At 39.0% G+C, this 20,230-nt stretch overlaps 1 protein-coding gene across 1 annotated transcript in view; it reads left to right on the forward strand.

Moving 5' to 3' along the window:
• CEP112 (centrosomal protein 112) overlaps positions 1-20,230 on the forward strand; it is a 437,864-nt gene that overhangs the window by 187,651 nt on the left and 229,983 nt on the right. Inside the window, exon 19 of the mRNA XM_036835732.1 lies at positions 11,128-11,235. Within this exon, the coding sequence (XP_036691627.1) occupies positions 11,128-11,235 (108 nt within the window). The remainder of the gene's footprint in view (positions 1-11,127; positions 11,236-20,230) is intronic.

Here is a 20,230-nt window from a genome sequence, read left to right on the forward strand (position 1 = left end):
AAATGTGTTCTTTGACCCCAATGGTAATAAATTAGAAATAAACAATAATAAGAAATCTGGGAAATCCCCACATATTTGGAAATTAAATAACACACATGAATGACTCATGGATCAAAGATGATATTACAAGGAAAATAAGAAAATATTTTAATTAAAACAAAAATATGGTATATTAAAATTTATGGAATGCAGCTAATGCAGTACCTAGAGAAAAGTTTGTAGCTTTAAACATCTATCTCCAAAAGGAAAGTTCTCAAATCAGTAACCTAAACTTCATCTTAAGAAACCAGAAAAAGAAAAGCAAGCTTCTGCTCAAGGAAGCAGAAGAAAGGAAATAATAGATAATTTTATATACATGCAGAAAGCAAAGAAAACATTAAAATAGAGAAAACCAAGAAGAGATAGAAAGTCCAAATTGTCTTATAATAGATAATGATATTTAATTAGCAATTAGAAATCTTTTCACAAGGAAAAGCCCAGGACCAGATGGCTTCACTGGTGAATTCCATCAAATATTGAAGAAAAAAAAAAAACTTTAGTTCTTTGAAAACTCTTTCAGAAAATTGAGGAGGAAGGCACACTTAATCAGTTCATTCTCTAAGGCCAGTAGGACTCTAATATCAAAGCCAAAGATGCTGCAAAACTAGAGTAGTATCTGTCATCACTGTAGACACAAAAACCCTTAATGGTATTTTAGTAAACTGAATCTGGAAACTTATAAAAATGATTATTTACCAGGACCAAGTAGGATTTATTTCAGGAATCCAAGGTTCTTTTAACATTCAAAAATCAATTAATATCGTACAGCATATTAATAGAATAAAAGACAAAACCACACGATCGTCCCAACAGAGGCAGAAAAAGCATTTGAAAAAGTTCAACATCATTTATGATTTTTAAAAAATTCTTGGCAAGTTAGGACTAGAAGCAAACTTACTCACCCTAATAAGGTACATCTATGAGAACCCTAAGCAAATATGCTTAATGTTGAAAGACTTAATGCTCTTCCTCCTAAGAACGGGGAAAAGATGTCTGCTTTTGTGACTTCTATTTAACATTGTATTGGAGACTCTAGCCAGTCTCCAACAGGGCCAAAAAAAAAAAAAAAAAAACCCCAAAAAAACCAAAAAAAAAACCCAAAAGACATATAGATTGGAAAGGAAGAACTACCAATGTCTTTAGATGACATGATTCTGTATGGTCAAAATCCATAAAAGAAATACTAGAGCTAATAAATGATTTAAACAAGTTTGCAGGGTACGAGATGAACATACAAAATTCAGTCATGCTTCAATATACTAGTAATGAAATACCTGAAAATGAAATTAAGAAAACAATTTAATTTACAAAAGCATCCAAAAGAATAAAATATTTACAAATAAACTAATGAAACAACGTGAAGACTTACTCATTGAAAACTATAAAAGATTGCCGAGAGAAATTTTAAACGATCTAAAGAGAGCTATTCTGTGTTCATAGGTTGTAAAACTCAGTATTGTCAAGATGAAAGTTCTCCACAAATTGATGTATAAATTCAATGTAATTACTGTAAAAAATCTCAATACATTTTTGGGGTAAAAATTGGCAATAAGAAATGTTTATTTTCACTAGTAAATTTGTTAAAAGTAAGTTAAAATAGCACTGAGCTCTTTTCCAACTAACACATAGGTAGAAATCCATGAAGGCCTGTGGACACGGGCAGACACACATTTCAGGAGGAAGAGTAAAGATATGTAACCTTTCTGGAGGACTGGTTTAACATTGTGCTTATGATTTACCTGTTCTGCTTCTAGGACTTTATTTTTCAGGACTCCAAGGTTTGCAAGATGTGTGTTCAAGGATGTTTATTGTGATGTTATTTATTAATGGTAAAAATTAGAAACTGTACGTCAAAAAAGTTAGAAAGAATGTAAAAACTGATAATCTTTTTTTAAAAGATAAAAAATGAAGTCTCAGAGTTGTGTGGCAGAACGGAAAGCCCTGGAGAGAATGTGATCTTGGGAATCATTAAATCAAGAACCTTACCCAGCCGCAAAGTGAGACTGCCATAAAATGAGGCAAGCCAGGGATGAGAGACAGTATCTGTGCAGTTGATTCTGGAACCACCCTTCCAGTTGGTCCACCCTCACGTCTGACTGCTCTGCTCTGTGCAGGGTCATAGTCTGTCTGTCTTCCTTCACCAGCTCTGGCCACCCATTTGACTCTCCCATTTCTTGACCTTAAAAGAGTCCATGTGTTCCTACCATGGAGGTGTCACATCACTGTGGACTGGTTAGATGATCTGATGGAGGACCCTCTTTGGTGCACGCCTCTAGGGTCCCCTTCCCCCCACCCCCCACATACCCCGCACCTGTGTCCTTTCTTTGTCAGCAGTCCTCACTGATCTGTCCAGTGGTGCTAGATTCAGACTCAGTGAAAACTGATAGTGATGGCAACTGACAAGCAGGAAATGTTTTGATTGCTTTCTGTTGGAGAAAAGTTCTTCTGTGGTTTCAGTCATAAATAGTTTTGCCAAGTGAAGTTGAGTTTCTGAAATAAAGTACCTTTGGTGTGAGTATAATAATAAGGAACCCCATTTATAATGGAATTCTTATAGCCAGGCTCATTTGCAAATTGAATAATTCTCACATGGCAAATTTGAACAGACATTAAATAAAATGTATATGTCAAAACATGATAAATTAGATATCTTCTATTCCAGATTGTCAGTTGATTAAAAAGTGTGACTCTGATATAGCTCAAATTCTAAAAGAAAATCAATCAGCAGATTTAGTATTTGGAGAATCATAATGTTTTCAGATTTTTCCATAGTCCATATTTTCCTTTTTTATTGTTGTTTTGAACTGCTCTTCTCTCTTCTCACTGAAATCTTTTGTGTAAAAGCCAGCAGAGCTTAGGGCATCTTTTTCCATTTGGAAACAGCTGCAGATAGAAGACAACAGGAATTTGAATTAAAAAATAAAAGCTTTGAGTTTGTTTTTGAAAGTGAATTGCTGTTTGAAAAATGAGGCCCATGAGAGAAAATGAAACAGACTTAAACTTTTTTAAAAAATTGCTTCACACTGTTTCTTTCACTTTGAAGAACTTTTTATCTCATTTAAGATTGCTTAAATAACCTAATTTTTACTGCAATGGTGAAATCCATTATATGTGTTAGCTGTCAGCAATTAGTTGTGAAAATATACATATTTTAATTGTGAAAGTGTATTACTCTGTTAGAATTATTTCTGTATATATGTATATAGTTGTATTTTTTAAAGAAATAGTGTTCTGTATTTACCTATTCTCTGTGAAACAAATAAATGACTGAAAAAGACAGCTATGTTTTTTGAAGTATTGGCAGCAATTATAAAGTGAAACTTTTTCATCTTGAAAACCGACTGAATGAATGTCAGATAACTACTTCCTCCTGGGGCTTCCACTAACCACTTGACTTTTCTAGTTAATTTTTCTCCTCTTGAAAATTCATCCTCATTAACTGGTATTTGCTGCTAATATCTGGCTTTAAATTCTGTTCCTTTTTCTTTGCAGCCGTCAGCTACATGATATTAGCTTTATACTTGGAAAACCCAGTGGTTTGCCTTGAAAACAAAATTCAGAAACACTGCTGTTGACTAGTGAGGTTGCTTCTGGTTGCTAGTACATTTGAAACTGATTAGCAGTTTCTTACATTCTTAGGGATTATAAGTTTAGCTCATCATCTCATTATTGCTGTTGAATTAATGAAAAAATTCTCAAGGTACAAGGAAGGAAGAATGCCATCTGAATATATTTGTGCCTCTATAAATGTAGATGGATAACAAACAGACTTAGAAAGACCCATCATACAGACCACTCATCGTGACTTGTACCTTCGTCCTCTTGTCCTTTAAGGGTCATGCTGGCTCATGTAATGTTTTTTTTTTTTAATTTATTTATTTGTTTTATATTTTATTTTTGGCTGTGTTGGGTCTTTGTTGCTGTGCGCGGCCTTTCTCTAGTTGCGGCGAGCGGGGGCTACCCTTCGCTGTGGTGCTCGGGCTTCTCATTGTGGTGGCTTCTCTTGTTGAGGAACATGGACTCTAGGCGCGTGGGCTTCAGTAGTTGTGGCTTGTGGGCTCTAGAGCGCAGGCTCAGTAGTTGTGGTACACGGGCTTAGTTGCTCCGCAGCATGTGGGATCTTCCCGGGCCAGGGATCAAACCCATGTCCCCTGCACTGGCAGGTGGATTCTTAACCACTGCACCACCAGGGAAGCCCAGGCTCATGTAATGTTAAATGAGTCTTTTTTAGACCAGTTTTAAGGTAAAGATCCAATGTAAATAGAAGCATTTTCTCTCAGTTTTTTAAAAAATTAATTAGTTAATTAATTATTTTTGGCTGTGTCATGTCTTAGTTGCAGCATGCGGGCTCTTCTTTGTGGTGCACGGGCTTCTCTAGTTGTGGTGTGTGGGATCCAGAGCACTTGGGCTCTGTAGTTTGCGGCATGCGGGCTCTCTAGTTGAGGCGTGCGGGCTCAGTAGTTGTGGTGCACGGGCTTAGTTGCCCCATGACATGTGGGATCTTAGTTCCCCGACCAGGGATCGAACTCACATCCCCTGCATTGGAAGGTGGATTCTTTACCGCTGGACCACCAGGGAAGTCCCCTCTCTCAGTTACTTTTTGATGATAATGGAGAAATCTGTCTAACCTTTTAACATTTGAAATTTTGTCTTTAAATGAGATTAGGTAGCAGAGGTAAAATTCTAGAACTATATTTAAATATTTCAATAGAGCCTATTGTGCTAATTAATCAATTCCAAATGACAACATCCAAAGACTATGTATAAATATTTGGCTTTGAAAAACAAAATTAAACAAAAAATCAAACAAATAATTAAAAGAATCTTTAACTCTCATCCTTAAATGCTTAGTAGAGTAGTAAGTGAAACTTTTCCTATTAATATTCATCAAATCTCTTTTGCAGAAGAAAAATAAGCCAAAAAAAATCTACTGAGAACATTGGACCAGGAAATATGTCATTCTTTTTATAATTGACTGATATGAAGGGTTATTAATTGTGAAAACAGTAGCATTATTATTTTTTAATATTTCAAACTGTTTTATTGACTTACTGGCCAAGGATTTAATAGACCTGATTTCTTCTTTCATTCATTTATAAAAAATTTATGAATACTTGCTCTATATCAGCCATTGTTGTAGGTTCTGGGAATTCAGAGACTGTTAAGCCATGTTTGTGGCCTGTGCGATAGACTGATGTGTAGCTGTGTGATTTTAATTGGCGGCGTAACTAGTGGAATTAATAGGTCGTTAGGAGAACTCAGAGGAGGCACATCTAAGGTAGCCCAGTAGATTATGCGGGGATCTGCTATTGTGGCATCTTTGTGTAACAATGAATTTCTCAAATGTTTACTGTTAAAATGTAATTGGTAGTGAATTTAGCAAGGCTTCTAAATATAAGGTGAAATATACAATTCAATTTTATTTCTATATATTAGCAACCAACAAATAGAAAATAAACTTTGAAAAAGATATCGTGGTACCAGAAAGCTTCTCTTACCTAAGAATAAATGCAACAAAAGAAATGCAGGGCCCGTGTTTTGAAGACTAGGAAACATTACTGAGAGGAACCAAAGAAGACCTGAACAAGTTGAGGGATATATCACGTGTATGGATTCAAAGACTCAGTGTTATAAAAATGTCAGTTCTCCCCAAATTAATCTATAGAATCAACACAATTCTAAAAATCAAAATGTTGCAGTGCTTTTTGGGGGGAGGAGTGAGGGAAACTGGCGAGCTGATTCTAAAATGGATGTGAAAATACAGAGGGCTCAGAATAGCTATGGCAACCTTATACCACCAGATATTGAGACTAATATTAAGCTATAGTAATTAAAACAGTGTGGTTTTGGCACAAGGATGACCAGTGTTTTACAGGAAAGAGACCAAAAAGTGGACTCACACATAGATGACCAATCTGATTCATGTCGAAGGAAGTATTGCAGCGCAGCAGGGAGAGACGGGCCATTTCAGTGAATGCCGCTGTGTCAGCTGCGTAGCCAGATGGAAAAAGAATCCTGCCCCTCACTACATCCCATCGCAAAATTAATTCCAGGATTGTAGATACGCAAGTGATAGGTAAAACAATAAAACTTTCAGAAGAAAATGTAGGAGCTCGGTAAAGATGTTCTCAATAGGAAACAAAAAGTGATAAAAAACAAAATGTTGTTAAATTTAAATTCATTAAAATTAAAAACTTCTGTTAATCAAAAGAGACCACTAGATAATATAAGAGCAAACTCAGAGTGGGAAAAGATATTTGCAGTTCAGATATTGAACAAGAAAATTCATATCCAGAATTGATAAAGAACTCCTACTAATCAATAAGAAAAGGAAAGGCACCACACATGTGTTAATTAATTTTCTCTGTTAAGGATATTAGTTTCTACTGAGTCTTTAGCCAAGCACAGAAATAATTATTTATCTGTCTTTCTGCCATTTATGTCTGTCTGTCTATCTCTCTCTCTATATATATATATATGAAAATATTTGAAAGACAGTTTCTTATAGTTTAGCTAAATATGTATTAAATACAGCAAAATACACTTTGAATTGTATATTTCTATAGAATTGTATAATTGTCTCATATGAATTATACTGTCAAATAACTCAGAACGTAACACAAGAGTACTTTACTACAGAAAGAACAGTAACTTATTGTGACCACATTTGACAGAGTCTGCCAGATCTTGGCCCAGTGCCCATTCCCACTTTCTTAGTAATACAGTACAGCCCTGATTTTATTTAGGGCAACATTAGACACAGTTTTAAAATTGCAATCTCTTACCTTGCAGGTGGAGTTTGGCTTTTAATGTAGTTCTAAGTGAATGCGATGCAAACAGCATAATTAATTTGCTTTTGACAGGAACTTGCAGGAAAGCCCCTTAAAAGGGTTTCCACTCAGCGAATATGGACCCTTTGCCCTTGTCCCGTCACCCTTTGCTCTTCCTCTCCCAGGTGTTCAGAGCTGCAGAAGCCATCCTGCAACCATTCTGGAAGCTGAATCACAGAGACCTTCACCCTGACATCTTTGAACTGCCGAGGTCGCAGCCTATTTCTGAATGTTTTGTTACCCAAGGAAAACATAAAGGGCCTATGTTGCTTAAGCTCTGGATACTAGGTGTTTTCTTACATGTAGCTCAAGTAATGCTTGAGGCAGCATCTAAGGAAAAGCCAACACCCTTGTTTACCTCTCTCTATTACCTGTAAACATTAGACATTCACAGAAATACACCCCAAGCCCTTTTCTGCTCCTAATTTGATCATCAAGTTCCACTCTTGGATTTTTTGGAAGCCAGAGTTACACACTGAAGGAATGGGTTTTTTTTTGTTTTTTGTTTTTTCCTTGCCCTTGAAGTTAAATGGAATATGGAATGATGTGTGATCAAGCAGAATCTTTTGTATCTACGGCAACTGAGAACGCTGCGTTTCTACACAGACTTCAAGTATTTTACAAGACTTGTTTTTATATTTTTTTGGTTAAATTGTGGAAGGAGAATGGAGTGGGGTCTTGCATTTTCGGTCAGTATAAAATAACATTTTCTTATAGCAGTTATTATTTACTTTGAATTTTTCTTAATGTTTAGGTATAAAAGGTCTTTCATGTGCTTTAAATTGTTTTCTATTTTGATTATAGACGATAAGTCAGTTTTTTGAAGGAAGATATCCTACTTTTTATGAATGTTGAGTACACAAAGCTCTTAATTACATTAAAAATATTTTAATAATTATTATTTATTTTTAATAGTCAATCTGTGCTGAAGTAGAATAAGAACCAAAAATCAATTTCATATGAAGATCTGTCTTAAAAGTACTGAATAAACCAGGTCTTCCCTCCTTGATTTACCTTCTCTTATTTTCTTTCTCTTTTGCTTTTGCCTACCCTCCATTCATCCTTAAGAATTTAATACATGTTTATTCTGCATACCATGGCAATTAGTTAATAATTAAGATACAAAAGAATTATAAGTTGTAATTTCTTTTATTTGGGAGCTCACGATCTAGATGAATAGACAAAGCTCACACATTTGAAACACTCCCATACTCTAGAGAAACATACAGTGTGCCAGGAGAATGAAGATGTTAGGTCCTAGAGCACAGAGAGAAGGGAGATGTTGACGCCAGTTGGTGGATCAGAGAACCCCACAGAGAGGAGAGGAGGCTTGAGTCAACCTTGAAGATGGATTGTTGGATGAGGAAAAATATGGAGGGGTTTTCAGATAGTTTGAGGAGCGAAGGCGAATCCAGAATAGCCAAGGGAATCAGAGTGTGTAGGGGCAGAGCTTGCCGAGGACAAATTAAGGGGCCTTCGGGTGGAGGTCTAATGTGAAAAGCACTGAAGGAGAGAGAGCCTTGAAATCCACGTCTTGAGTTAGAAACGGAAGAAAACAACGTGGGCTCGACTGTGCTTGCTTTAGAAATTCCTTAGCAGATTTGACCACGAGACTGATGGCCTATGGGTTGGTCATCTTAGAACTCTGATCACTGAATTTGGAAGCTGATGACTTAGTATTATCAAGGTTGCAGTCTCCGGCATCTACAAAGAGATACTTAGGTACTAAACATCATGCCATAATCTAGAACTCCAGACTTCCGTGTAAGAACCAGAAATGGAAAGGTTGGTGTTAAATAGCAAATTCGTGGGCAGGAATATGCCTTTTGTTCTCATCCAGTGAAACTGTCTGCTTCTCACTGAACAGCTCTGCTCCTCAAACCTTAAAGTTTAACTGTGTCTGAATAAATGTATTTGAATGGTTTTTTTTTTCCCCCAAAATCTAACATGAAAAACTGAAGGGAGCCTTTTCATGGTTTATTTCCTCATGTTTTATCTAATCTTAGCACCTACCAAAAGGTAGCCTGAAAGAGGACATTGTGTGCAAGTTGAAAAGAAGAAATATCTCAGCATATCAGCAAAGCAGAGCAAGAAGTGATACAAAGTAGCCAGTGACAGAATGGTTGTCACATGAACTGACAGGTGCTTCAGAAAAAATATTTTTCAAAATTAAACTGGGATAGAAAGACAAATTAAATCTTGCACCACTTTGAATGAAAGGTGCCATTTTCATGTCACCTAGCTGAATAGCTTTCTCATTACGTAAGGACCTCTCTTTCCTGTCACATGTAAAAGAGCAAGGAAAATAATATATCGTCTATCTCATTTTCTAAGTGATAGAAAACATTAGATTCAACACTTTTATTTATTTTATATGTGTTATAAAGAATTTGGCCCTATTAAAAATGTTGAAAATTGTCTTTTTTTTTTTTTTTTAAATTGTTCATTCAGCAAATTTCAAACCAAGTTTGGTGCACTGTGTCTTTTTGGGGTTTTTGTTTTTGTTTTGTTTTCATTTGATCAGTATTTATTGAGTCCCCATATGCTCCAGGCAGTGTGCTGAATGGTTGGGATACATGAGTGAACGTGGAGTTACATCCCTCTGGGGGAGACAGACATTGCAAACAACCCTAATGAATAAGTAAATTATATAGTATACCTAAAGATGCTGTCTCCTGTGGTTAAAAAAAATCATTCAGGCAAGGAAAGGGCGGCTGGGAGGGCTGCAAATTAAAATAGGGTGGTCAGGGAAGCCTCAGTACAAAGGTAACATTTAAGCAGAACTTGAAGCCTTTGAAAAACAAGCTACATGAATGTTGGTGGGGGGGCTTCTAGACCCCAAGATGAGAGCTTTGCTGGCACGTTTTAGGCCTAGCAAGGAGGCCGGTGGGCTGGCGTGTGGTGGTGATGGGGGAGGTCCAGAGCCCTAGAGATGGGCCGAGAGAGGTACTGGGATTGGATCATAGACTGTGGTCCACTCTTTGACTTTTTTTTTAAGTAACAGCTTTATTGAGGTATAATTCACATACCAACAGTTCACTCGTCGTAAGTGTACAATTCAGTGGTTTTTTAATATATTCACAGAATCGTGCAACCATCATCACGATCAATTTTAGAAGGTTTCCATCACCCCACAAGAAACCCCATACCCTCCCAAACTGCTTTCACCCTAGGCAATCCCTAGTCTACTTTCTGTTTCTATGGATTTGACTCTTCTGAAAATTTAATACAAATGGGATAACACAATACATGGTCTTTTCTGACTGCCTTCGTTCACTTTGAATACTGTTTTCAAGGTTCATCCATGTTGAAACGTGTATTAGTACTTCATCCCTTTTTATGGCTGAATAATATTTCATTGTATGAATAGGCCACATCTTGTTTATTCATCAGTTGATGGACATTTGCGTTGTTTCTTCTTTTTGGCAATTATGAATAATGCTGCTATGAATATTTGTATATAAGTTTTTTTAGTATGGATGTATGTTTTCATTTCTCACCTCGAGTGGAATTCCTGGATCATATGGAATTCATATGGGTTCATGTGGTTCATCTCTGAGTTTAGTCTTTTGAGGAGCTGTCAGACTGTCTTCCAAAGTGGCTACGTCACTTGACATTCCCACCAGCAGTGTACGAGGGTTCTCATTGCTCCACATCTTCAGCAACACTTGTTATTATCTGTATTCTTGATTATAGCCATCCTAGTGGGTGTGAAGTGGTATGTCGCTGTTTTAATTTGAAATTGCCTGATGACTGTGATGTAGAGCATCTTTTCATATGCTTGTGGCCATTTGTGTATCTTCTTTGGAGACATGTCTTTCCAGTTCCTTTGCCCAATATAAAATCAGGTTTAATTGCCCGTTTATTATTGAGTTGTAAGAGTTCTTTACATATTCTAGATGCAAGTCCCTTTTCAGAGAGATGGTTTGCAAATATTTTCTCCTGTTCAGCACATAAGAAGGCCTTAATAAAATCTTGTTGAATAAGTATTTGGATGTTCAAAATTATATTTCCATCGCCGTGTCATTGTAGCTTTAGAGTTTAGTCAATTGCATACCAATTATAATTTCCCTGACTTAAAACTATTAAAACCTGTCAAAATAAATGGACATATCCTTCATTATTTTATCATCTTTAAATTCAGCATTATGATTGGTGAGGTGCTGAAAATCTGTCATTTTAATGATGGACAAGTGACAAAAATATGGAATACAATTTGTCATTTAAAAATTTAATATTTGACTTTTAAATTTTATAGATGGGAAAAGTGGAAGCCGATCTAACTAGATCCAAGTCTCTTCGTGAGGAGCAGTCAAAGGAGTTTCTGTGGCAGCTGGAGGACGTCAGGCAAAGATACGAGCAGCAGGTCGGTCCTTCATCTGGCGGCTGCCTTTGATTCTCTCACGCGCCTATACTCTCTCTGCTAAATATCTCTTTATGTCACAAAATCTCTGCACAACGAAAATATTTATAAGAACATTATTACCAATATATTTGACATATTTAACGTAATGGTTGTTTCACTAGAATCTAGAAACAGAGAACTTTAACTCTCCGCTGAAGTCTGTTCTGACAGTTGGCTAAACTGAACGTTTAATTGAAACATTTACTGTGGTTCTTGAGTTCTCCTCCTGTCAGAGCACAAGTTTGACTTATTTATTTAGGAAATAGTTTGGGGCACCTGCTGTGGCCCAGGTACTGTTGCTGAGCCCGGGCAGAGCGGTGAGCAGGGCCGACAGGGTTCTTTCCTCACAGAGCTTGGACTTTGGCGGGCAGCCGGTCCATCAGTTAAAAATGAGATAATTTCAGAGAGTGAGTTGGGAAGCAGAAGAGAGGGCGTGTGCGTAGACTTGGCCGGGCGGCGGGTGGAAGGGCCTGACCGGCTCGGACAGGTGGGCAGGGGCCTGGTGCTGAGAGTCCTGGTGACGGGAGGGGCCGCGAGGAGGCTCTGGAGGAAGAGGGGTCCAGGCTGGAGGGGTGGCAGCCGGCGGGGGCTGTTCGGGGAGCGAACGACACTCGGGCTGGATTGGCCGGAGCACCGAGGGGAAGGGTCTGGCTGGGACCAGGACGCGGGGGCAGCAAAATGAGTTTAATTCTGCGCTCAGTACCCTGCCTCTTCTTTATTAATAAAAAAGGCTTTATTTTTATTTTTTTAAAAATATATCCCTGCAGACTCTCGGAATAGTCAAGGCAGCTATTAATATTTACTTGTTTGTCTAATTTGCTTGCCTTGTTTCCTTAACATCTAGAAAAATATTGATTAGCTTAGTCACTCAGTTAAAATTGTTTCCTAGACAGTATTTGAACCTTTTTGTTCTGGAAATCTGAATAACTTTTTCTTTCATTATTTTATTTTTAATCCCTTATTAAGTGGGTCCTTCATCTGCAATTGCTATAGAAATATTTTCACATGTGCAAGATGATATATGCTCCTGGAAGATTATTTGAAATAATGAAAAAAAGTTATAAATAAAGCCAATGATTAAATTATTGTAAATCTATACTCTGGAATGCTATGTACTTATTGAAAAGATTGATATAAATTTGTAGGAACCAACAGACACAGATTTCTAAGACACAGTGTTAAGGGGGAGATAAAGCACATCACAGAACAATTGTTATATTATGATCCTATTTATGTAAAATTAAAATATATGTGTCTGTATCATATAGCTAGATATGTTAGTTTAGCTTTAAAATTCTAGAAGATTACACATGTCTATAGAATGGGCGTGAAATAATAGGTTAGATTATGATAAATTGACACTTTCACTGTATGCTTTAAATGAACTTTTTTACTTAAAATTTCACAAAGAGCATATATCATGCATTACTTGCATAGTTAAAATATGAAAGTTATGAATGTAAAGAAACAATAGAATAGAATAAATACAGAACATTTATATTATATCTCTAGTACTTTAAGTGGGTAATAAATTTGGATTAATGCAATACAAAATCAATTCAAGCAATTACACATAAAATTGTATATACATAAAATTACATAAGAGGTGAAAATCCTAAAAGATAAGAAAAGACACAGAAGAAAGAGCACTAGCAGATTATTTCAGAAGTACCAAAAGTACCGAAAGTCTGGGTAACTTCAGATTTTCTAACTCCCAAACCCAGTGCAATAGCATTATTTTCTCAGAATCTTCTTTAAACAATGGTGTGAGAATGAAGTATCTAATTTCTGATTAATAGATGATGGCAGTGAAAGTCATTCTGACATACACCAACTTGAAAACATGTATTTCCACTGACATACACTTTCTCTAAATAGCCGTGGAAGACGTTTTCTGGGCCTTTAGTACTGGAGTGGAGGTGGCTTGGGAAACTAGTTTAGAAACCAGGCATAGAAACTTACATAAGAAGTGGAGCCCACAAGTAGGAAGAGATGGGGGTCAGAGGGAAACTGAGGGAATAATTCATCAAATATAAATAAGAATATTTAACGAGGGCTTGTTAACAAGATATAGTGTATAACCGAGGTGACTTTTGGATTAAAAGCTGTATAGAAGCACTAATAAAAACAAGAAAAATGTCAGTTTCTCCATGTAAACTGAAGAAGGAACAGGGGAGAGAAGAAAACCAAGTTTTAAACTCTTTCTAGGACACCTATGCTCATCAGAAGCTATTGTATGGCAGGGTGAGTGTGTGTAAGGGGTTGAGAAGTTCTCTGAGCGTTTTTAAAGTTCTGTTTTCATTTTGATGTTACCCGTGTGGATGACAAGTTTATAACCGAGTGTGGCCAGGTCACTTCAGGGCCTGATCTGCATTTATTCTGTGATCATTTTGGCACAGCTCTGACTTTTTAAAGTTGGATGTAACAAGTAAAACCACTGAGGAAAATGAACATTTGACTAAATATAAATTATTTTAAGTTAAAGAAATAATATTTGCCACAAATATCGTAGACAAAGAGTGATTCCCTTTGTCAAATTAATAAATGTATAACCAATAAAAATAATTAGCATATAAAGTAATTAGCATAAATTTTAGCAAAATCATTAATGCTCCAATAAATGACCTGGCAAAGGAAAAGAAACATATAAGAAATAAATTGAGTAAACGACCATGTAGAAACATCTTCAGCCTTGGTATTAAGAAAAATGCAAATTAGAATAGTGATGTACCATCTAAAGCTGGCCAAAGTTTAGTAAAACTGGTACTTTCATATATTGCTAGTGGCGTTATAAATTAATGTAGCCCAAAGGACTTTGGCAGTATCTACCAAGAGTCATAAAGTTTGTTTACCTCTTCTGGCCAATTATCCTTAACCTTGAAAATCAGACAGAAATATTCAGACAATGATGTTAATTATTTTTCAGATGGTGGAATAATTATTTTTCAGATGGTGGAATCATGGTTGATTCTTTTCTCACATGCTCTACTTTCACATTGTGATAGTGTCTTTGTAACGTGACAGTCACTTTTTTAGTGTAAAAGTAAATTTATATAAACTCGTTTGAAGGAATGTTAAGCTTCATAGGCTTTTCTCTGATTGATAGATTTAAAACTGTACCAAATTTTTGGCTTTTAAGTCTTGATCAAAAATACTTAATAAGGAAAATTGATTCTTTAAAGAATTCATACTATTAATGGAAGCCATACACTATTGCATCAGTTTTTCTGTATTTCATTTTCATGAGAAAGAGAGAAATGATATAAATGTTATACAAGCGTATAATAGGAATTTTTTAGAAACCACACAAAGGTCTCTGAGGTCAGTGCAGGGTTCACCTGCTTTTATTCTTCCTGTGTCTGTAGGCCTGTTCACTAGAATCCGTGCAGAGAGTGAAGACCCCAAGCAGTAACCTGGAAAGGAAATACAAAAGCAGGAATATGAGCTAGTAGGTTTTAGGAGAATATTTTTTGATGTGATAATATACGAACTTTTTAAAACCTCTCTTTTTTTAAGCAGAAAATTCTATTAACTGGAACAGCATTGCCCCGACCACTCCAAATTGTTGAGGTTTTTATTGTGAAAGCTTATCATGAGAAAAGATAGGCATATGGTAGCAGGTCCCTACGAGCCAGCTCGAGCGAGTTCACTGAAAGGGAAGCCGATTAAACTGAGCTTATTCCCTTCTTTGGGCAGACTGGCCAGGCTGGTAGATAAGGAAAGAGGAATAGATGTGATAGATTTGGACTTTGAGCCGTCTGACAAAGTCCTTCTTGAAGGCCGAATAGGAAATATGGTTTAGCCATTGGTTCATTTATGGGGTTAAGGGATAGTTCAAAGGGCCATCTCTGAATGACGATTGTCACCCTAAGTGAGATTTCTATGTGTCACACTGGGTAATGACATAAGAGGTTAGTTTCCTGCTTCCTTAGAGTTCAGAGGAGTAGCTAACATGTGGGATATGAAAATCAGTTTTCTGAAGCTTTAAACAGATGAAATTAAGAAGATTAAGTTTATTGGGATTGAATATAAAATTCCATGCTTTGGTTCAGAAAATCATCCTTAGAAAGTATGCGGTGGGGGAGAGGTAAGGTTGTCTAGGTGGCGGGTGACAAGCAAGACAGGAAGAAGCCCCTGGGGCGATGGATCCTGGAGGGTAAAAGATACCGTCTCCTTGTACTGTTTTCCCATCAGGTTGTATGAGGAGTAAGTCAGTTCTGGTCACCACATTTTAAGTAGGACACCGACAAACTCAAACATGTTCAAAGCAGAGTTTCCAGAATACGGGAACGTTTGGGTCTAGGTCAGAGGGAATATATCAAGGAATAAGGGTGTTTGCCAAGAGAAGACGAGACTGAGGAGGGTTGCATATCTATCTTTAACTCCAAGGTCTGGAATAGAGGAAATTTTATGATTGGTTTGTGTAATAACAGTCATAATAGCCAACAGTCAGGAGGTCACACTCTGAGCCGGGTACCGTTTCCACCTGCTTTAGGTGACTTCAGCCACTTCCCGTCCTCACAGTCATCTCGCGAGGCAGTGCCGTTGTTTATTATTCCATCTCCAGTTGTAGAAACTGAGCACCTCCAGTTAAGTCACTGGCCAAAGGTGCCGCACAGTTAATAGGTGATGAGATCAGACGTGAACGTGAGCCACGCTCTTAACTTCACTCTAACGGACCCCCAGGGGGCTCCAGGGGGCAGAAATTGAGCCTCTGGGTGTGGAACATTTTGGGTCAATTCGAGGTGGTTCTTTCCTAAAGAATTATTCAAATGTGCAGTGGTTCGTCTCGTGACAAAGTAAGTTGCCCACCTGAGCGTGTTGAGGTGATGTCTGGATGTCCCTCCCAGATCCGACGTTCTGTGACCTGCGCCTTCGTTGATTCGCCCCCAGCCTCCCGCCCGGCCCCGTGTGCCTCTTGACAGCCGTAGGCGTCTCCAACTTACTTACACACCTGTCCATACCTGCCTTCTCTACCTGCCACTCAGGTGCGAGGGTGACAACTTTTCTATTGTCTTGTCTTTGCTTAGGAGTCCACAAATCTTAAATGCTACGGGTATAGCATTTCACCCTGCAAGGGGATTTACATGCCGTTCACCAGGCCCTCACTTCTCAAACCGGGGAAGGCGGCCCCTGGGGCAGCGCGTGAGCGCTGGGGTGCAGGGCCCTGATGCCTGTTTCCTGGAGTGTTGGATTCACTTGATTACTTTGTGGGAAAGCAAAGTGGTTTTACTATTGAGGTAACATTCATTTTAAAACAAACATAGACTTTTCCTGTTTTGTAAAATGCAAAATTCTCATGAATTTTAAAGGTAAAATAGGACATTTCAAAGAAACTTCCAGTTTGCAGAGGCTGCTTCAGGCTATGCCCTCAGATCCCCCAGGGGGATATTATTCATTCTCACTGCTGTGAGGGGTGCTTTGGTGGAAAAGTTTTAGAAGCACTTATCCGGTCCAATCCTCACATTTTATAATGAGGGAACTCACATCCAGAGGAAATGAATGACTTGTGCCTTCTGGGCCTCAATTTCCTTATTCAGTGCAATTTGTGAGCCACTCCCATTTAGAAAGCATCATGCCAGGAACTGTAATGAAGTGAAAAAAGCAAAGTGGTATTTTAAAATATTTTAGCCAAAATGCAGGCATAAAGCGTGCAGATGTGGAGAGAAAAACATCAAACACATGGGATAAACACTCACACAAATATCCTGTAAAGCCCAAGCTTTCATCAAGATTTCCTGTTTCTTTCCTGTATAACCCATTGGAACAAAAAGACAATTCTAATTGTCTTTTCACAGACCTCATTCAAGTTGGAAACAAACAACAAAGCAGGCATGCTAGGATTTCCTGAACTATGGAGAGTTTTTTTGGCAATCCCATCATATCATTCTTCAATCTTATATTTTATATCTTCTCTTTTCACTACAAAGCCTTTAAAGGGAAATGTAGTTCAACAGATAAACAAGTGGTCAAATTCTCCAGAAAGAATAAATACTTATTGTTGATGATGATAAAAATCACTGAAGGGCCAAATCCTTACACAGTGCCGTTATTTGAAACAAAATATTTTACTAGCAAAGACAAGTCAGAAATTGTACAAGATAAGCAACTGGGAAATTTTAAGGGCAGTTGAGATATTTAAAAAGCAGATAGCGTGCAATTCCCAGTTTTTTCTCTGTAAGTATTTTAGTTTTTAGTTTTCTATATTTTTTAGGTAATATAGCCTGAAGACATGGACCTCTTTTAAACTAGACCATTCAGTCTACACTGGGAAAGGACATAGCAGAAAGCAAGAGAGAACAGACAGGGTACCGGCTCCCAGCGCAGGCGGGGTGGCTGGCCTGGGAGGACAGGCCGAGGCCTCAGCTGTAAGGGGAAGGGTGGACGCGGCACAGAAGCCTGTCGATCTGCAGTGGGAAAACGAGGACGTTCTTATTCCTGAGGGTTTTCTCTGTGAAACAAGAGGGAAGATCATTTACTGACACTGAAGGAAGCACGTGGACAGGAGAGCTGACGGAAGTGGGGGTTGTTTGAAAGTATTTTGGTGATGGCGTGACTGATAAGACTAGAACAACTTGGTAAAATTTCTTTTTGGTACTGAGGTCCCAGATGAGGTGGATGACCATGAATCTGTGAGCCTCCCTAAAACTTCTTCAAAATGGATTTTCGCATGATTTATTCATTTCTGCATCTAGTACACCTCTGTTATTCTCTTTGCCTTATTCTTCTTGCTCACCTTATCACACTCTTTTTAAAAGTCTTTTTTGCTTGGCTTTCCTTTTTCAGTTCGTAATCATTTCTGAGCCTCAACTGCAGTCACTGGACTCCTTGGTGGTGATCAAGACAAATTCAATCCCTGATCCAATGATGCACTAAGTCTTTCAAATTCTTTCTTTCCATAACTGCCTGATCCAGGGCGTGCAGCCGTGCTACAGGGCACAGATGGGTCTTACAGGCAGCAGGCAGAGCCAGGTTCCTGGTGTCTTAGGGTCCAGAATGAGAGATCCAGACTATGAAGCTACGGAGCCCGGGCCTGTAGTCCAGGCCAAGTTTTGGGAGCCTGGCTTCATAGAACGTGCAGTGATACTTGGTGAAAAGTACTTAAGGCAGGGCCTCTTCTTCCTTTTTTTTTTCTTTTTCTTGGCTTGAATCTTTTCTCATCAAGGTTCAAACAAGTGGCACCTTTACCTAGAGTGGGAATGAAGAGGGCAAAGATGAACATAGTTTTTCTCAGTGACTGTAATATGAAGCATAGATGATTTGTTTTAGGGATACTTCATTTTAAAAAATGTTTCCTAGACAGTGATATGGCTAAGCGATGATCCCACTCTCCAGGTACCTTAAAAATCTAAGGTCAAATCACGTCTTTGCAATCATTCATCACTTAATTCATGTTTACTGAGCAACTACTTTGTGCTAAACACTGTTCTGGGCGCTTAGGATGTGGGTGAACACAGGAGAGTCTGTACTGATGGTGGAGGAAACAACAGTCCCCCAGCCTTAGGATATACTGTTCCGTAAGGTCATGGTCACTGCTGTGAAGTCAAGCAGGACAGGGTGTCTGTGAGTGAAGGGCTATTTTACAGAAGGGTGTCATTTCATCTAAGACGTTATTTTAGAGAAGGTCGTCAGTGAAGGACTCTAAAGAAGTGATATTTGAATTAAAACCTGAATGAAGTGAAGGAGAAACCTTACAGAACCTGAAATTAGGAAAGGAGATTTCAGGCAGAGGGAACGGGCAGGGACATGGCTGGAATGGAGTGAGCGGGGGCGGGGCAGATCCTATCAAGTCCTGTCGACTGTGCTGGGAGCTTGGATTTTGTTCTGCAAGTGGCGGGAAGCCACTGGAGCATTTGACCAAGATCTGGTTTGTGTTTAGAAAGATTCCTCTCGCAGCTTTGTGGAGTGCTGATTGTACAGGAGGTGGCAGAGGACGCAGGGAGGGTGGTTGGGAGGCGACTGGAGTCTGATAGTCAGAGGCTGGCGAGAGGTCACCGTGGCTGGACCGGGGCGGGGCAGTGCAGGGCGGGGGGTCAGCCTTGGGCTGTGCTCTGCAGGCAGGACTTGTGGATGAAAGGGAAATGGAGCGTGAAGAAAAGAGGGGACTCAAACATGACTCCAGCTTCCCCACCGAGCCACCAGGTGAATGGTGGTGACAGACACTGACACGCAAGAGAGAAAAGAAAAGAAGTGCCAGGGCTGAGCCCAGGGACGCAGTGACAGCTAGACGTGGGGACGAGATGGAGGAAATAGCAAAAACGCCTGAGAAGGAGCAGCTGGTGGGTAGAAGGAAAAACCAAGGAAGTGTGATTTCCCGTACGCCATGTGCAGCCAGTGTTTCAGGAAGGAGGACGTGAGTAACCTGTTGTTTAGGTGTCGCCGAGACGGGAAGTTAGATGGAGACTGACAGCTGACCACTGGGTTTGGCAGGAAGGTCTTTACCACCTTGACAAGTCCAGTTTCGGTAGGATGTGGGAACAAAACCCGAGTGATGTGGGCAGGGAGAGAACAGGGTGTGAGCAGCCTGTGGAGGGACTTCGAAAGAAAGGGGAGCGGAGAAGTGGGGTGGTCTCTGGAGGGTTATGTAGGGTCAGGGGAAGGATACAGTGAAGACATCTGTGTTGATGAGCATGGTCCAGGGGAGAAGACAGTGCTGATGAGGCAGAGAGCGATGGGGTCACTGTGAGAGAGACGGGCTTAATTTGGCGAGAGCAGACGCTTCAGCGCACAGAAGGAAGGACTCCCTGGGCCACAGGGCCAGCCAGGCATTCAAGTCAGAGGAGGGCAGAGACTGTGCAGGTGACAAGTCAGTTTGGTGATAAGGAAGATGAAGTCGTTCTCTTCTGACTGCAGGAGTCCCTCGGTCTCCATAGGGGATCCGATACCCACATCCACGGATGCTCAAGCTCCTCATATAAAATGGCGTCGTGTGTGCGTATCACCTGCGCACATCCTG

The sequence above is a fragment of the Balaenoptera musculus genome, chromosome 20 (genome assembly GCF_009873245.2).
Source record: "Balaenoptera musculus isolate JJ_BM4_2016_0621 chromosome 20, mBalMus1.pri.v3, whole genome shotgun sequence".
NCBI classification, from domain to species: Eukaryota; Metazoa; Chordata; class Mammalia; order Artiodactyla; family Balaenopteridae; genus Balaenoptera; species Balaenoptera musculus.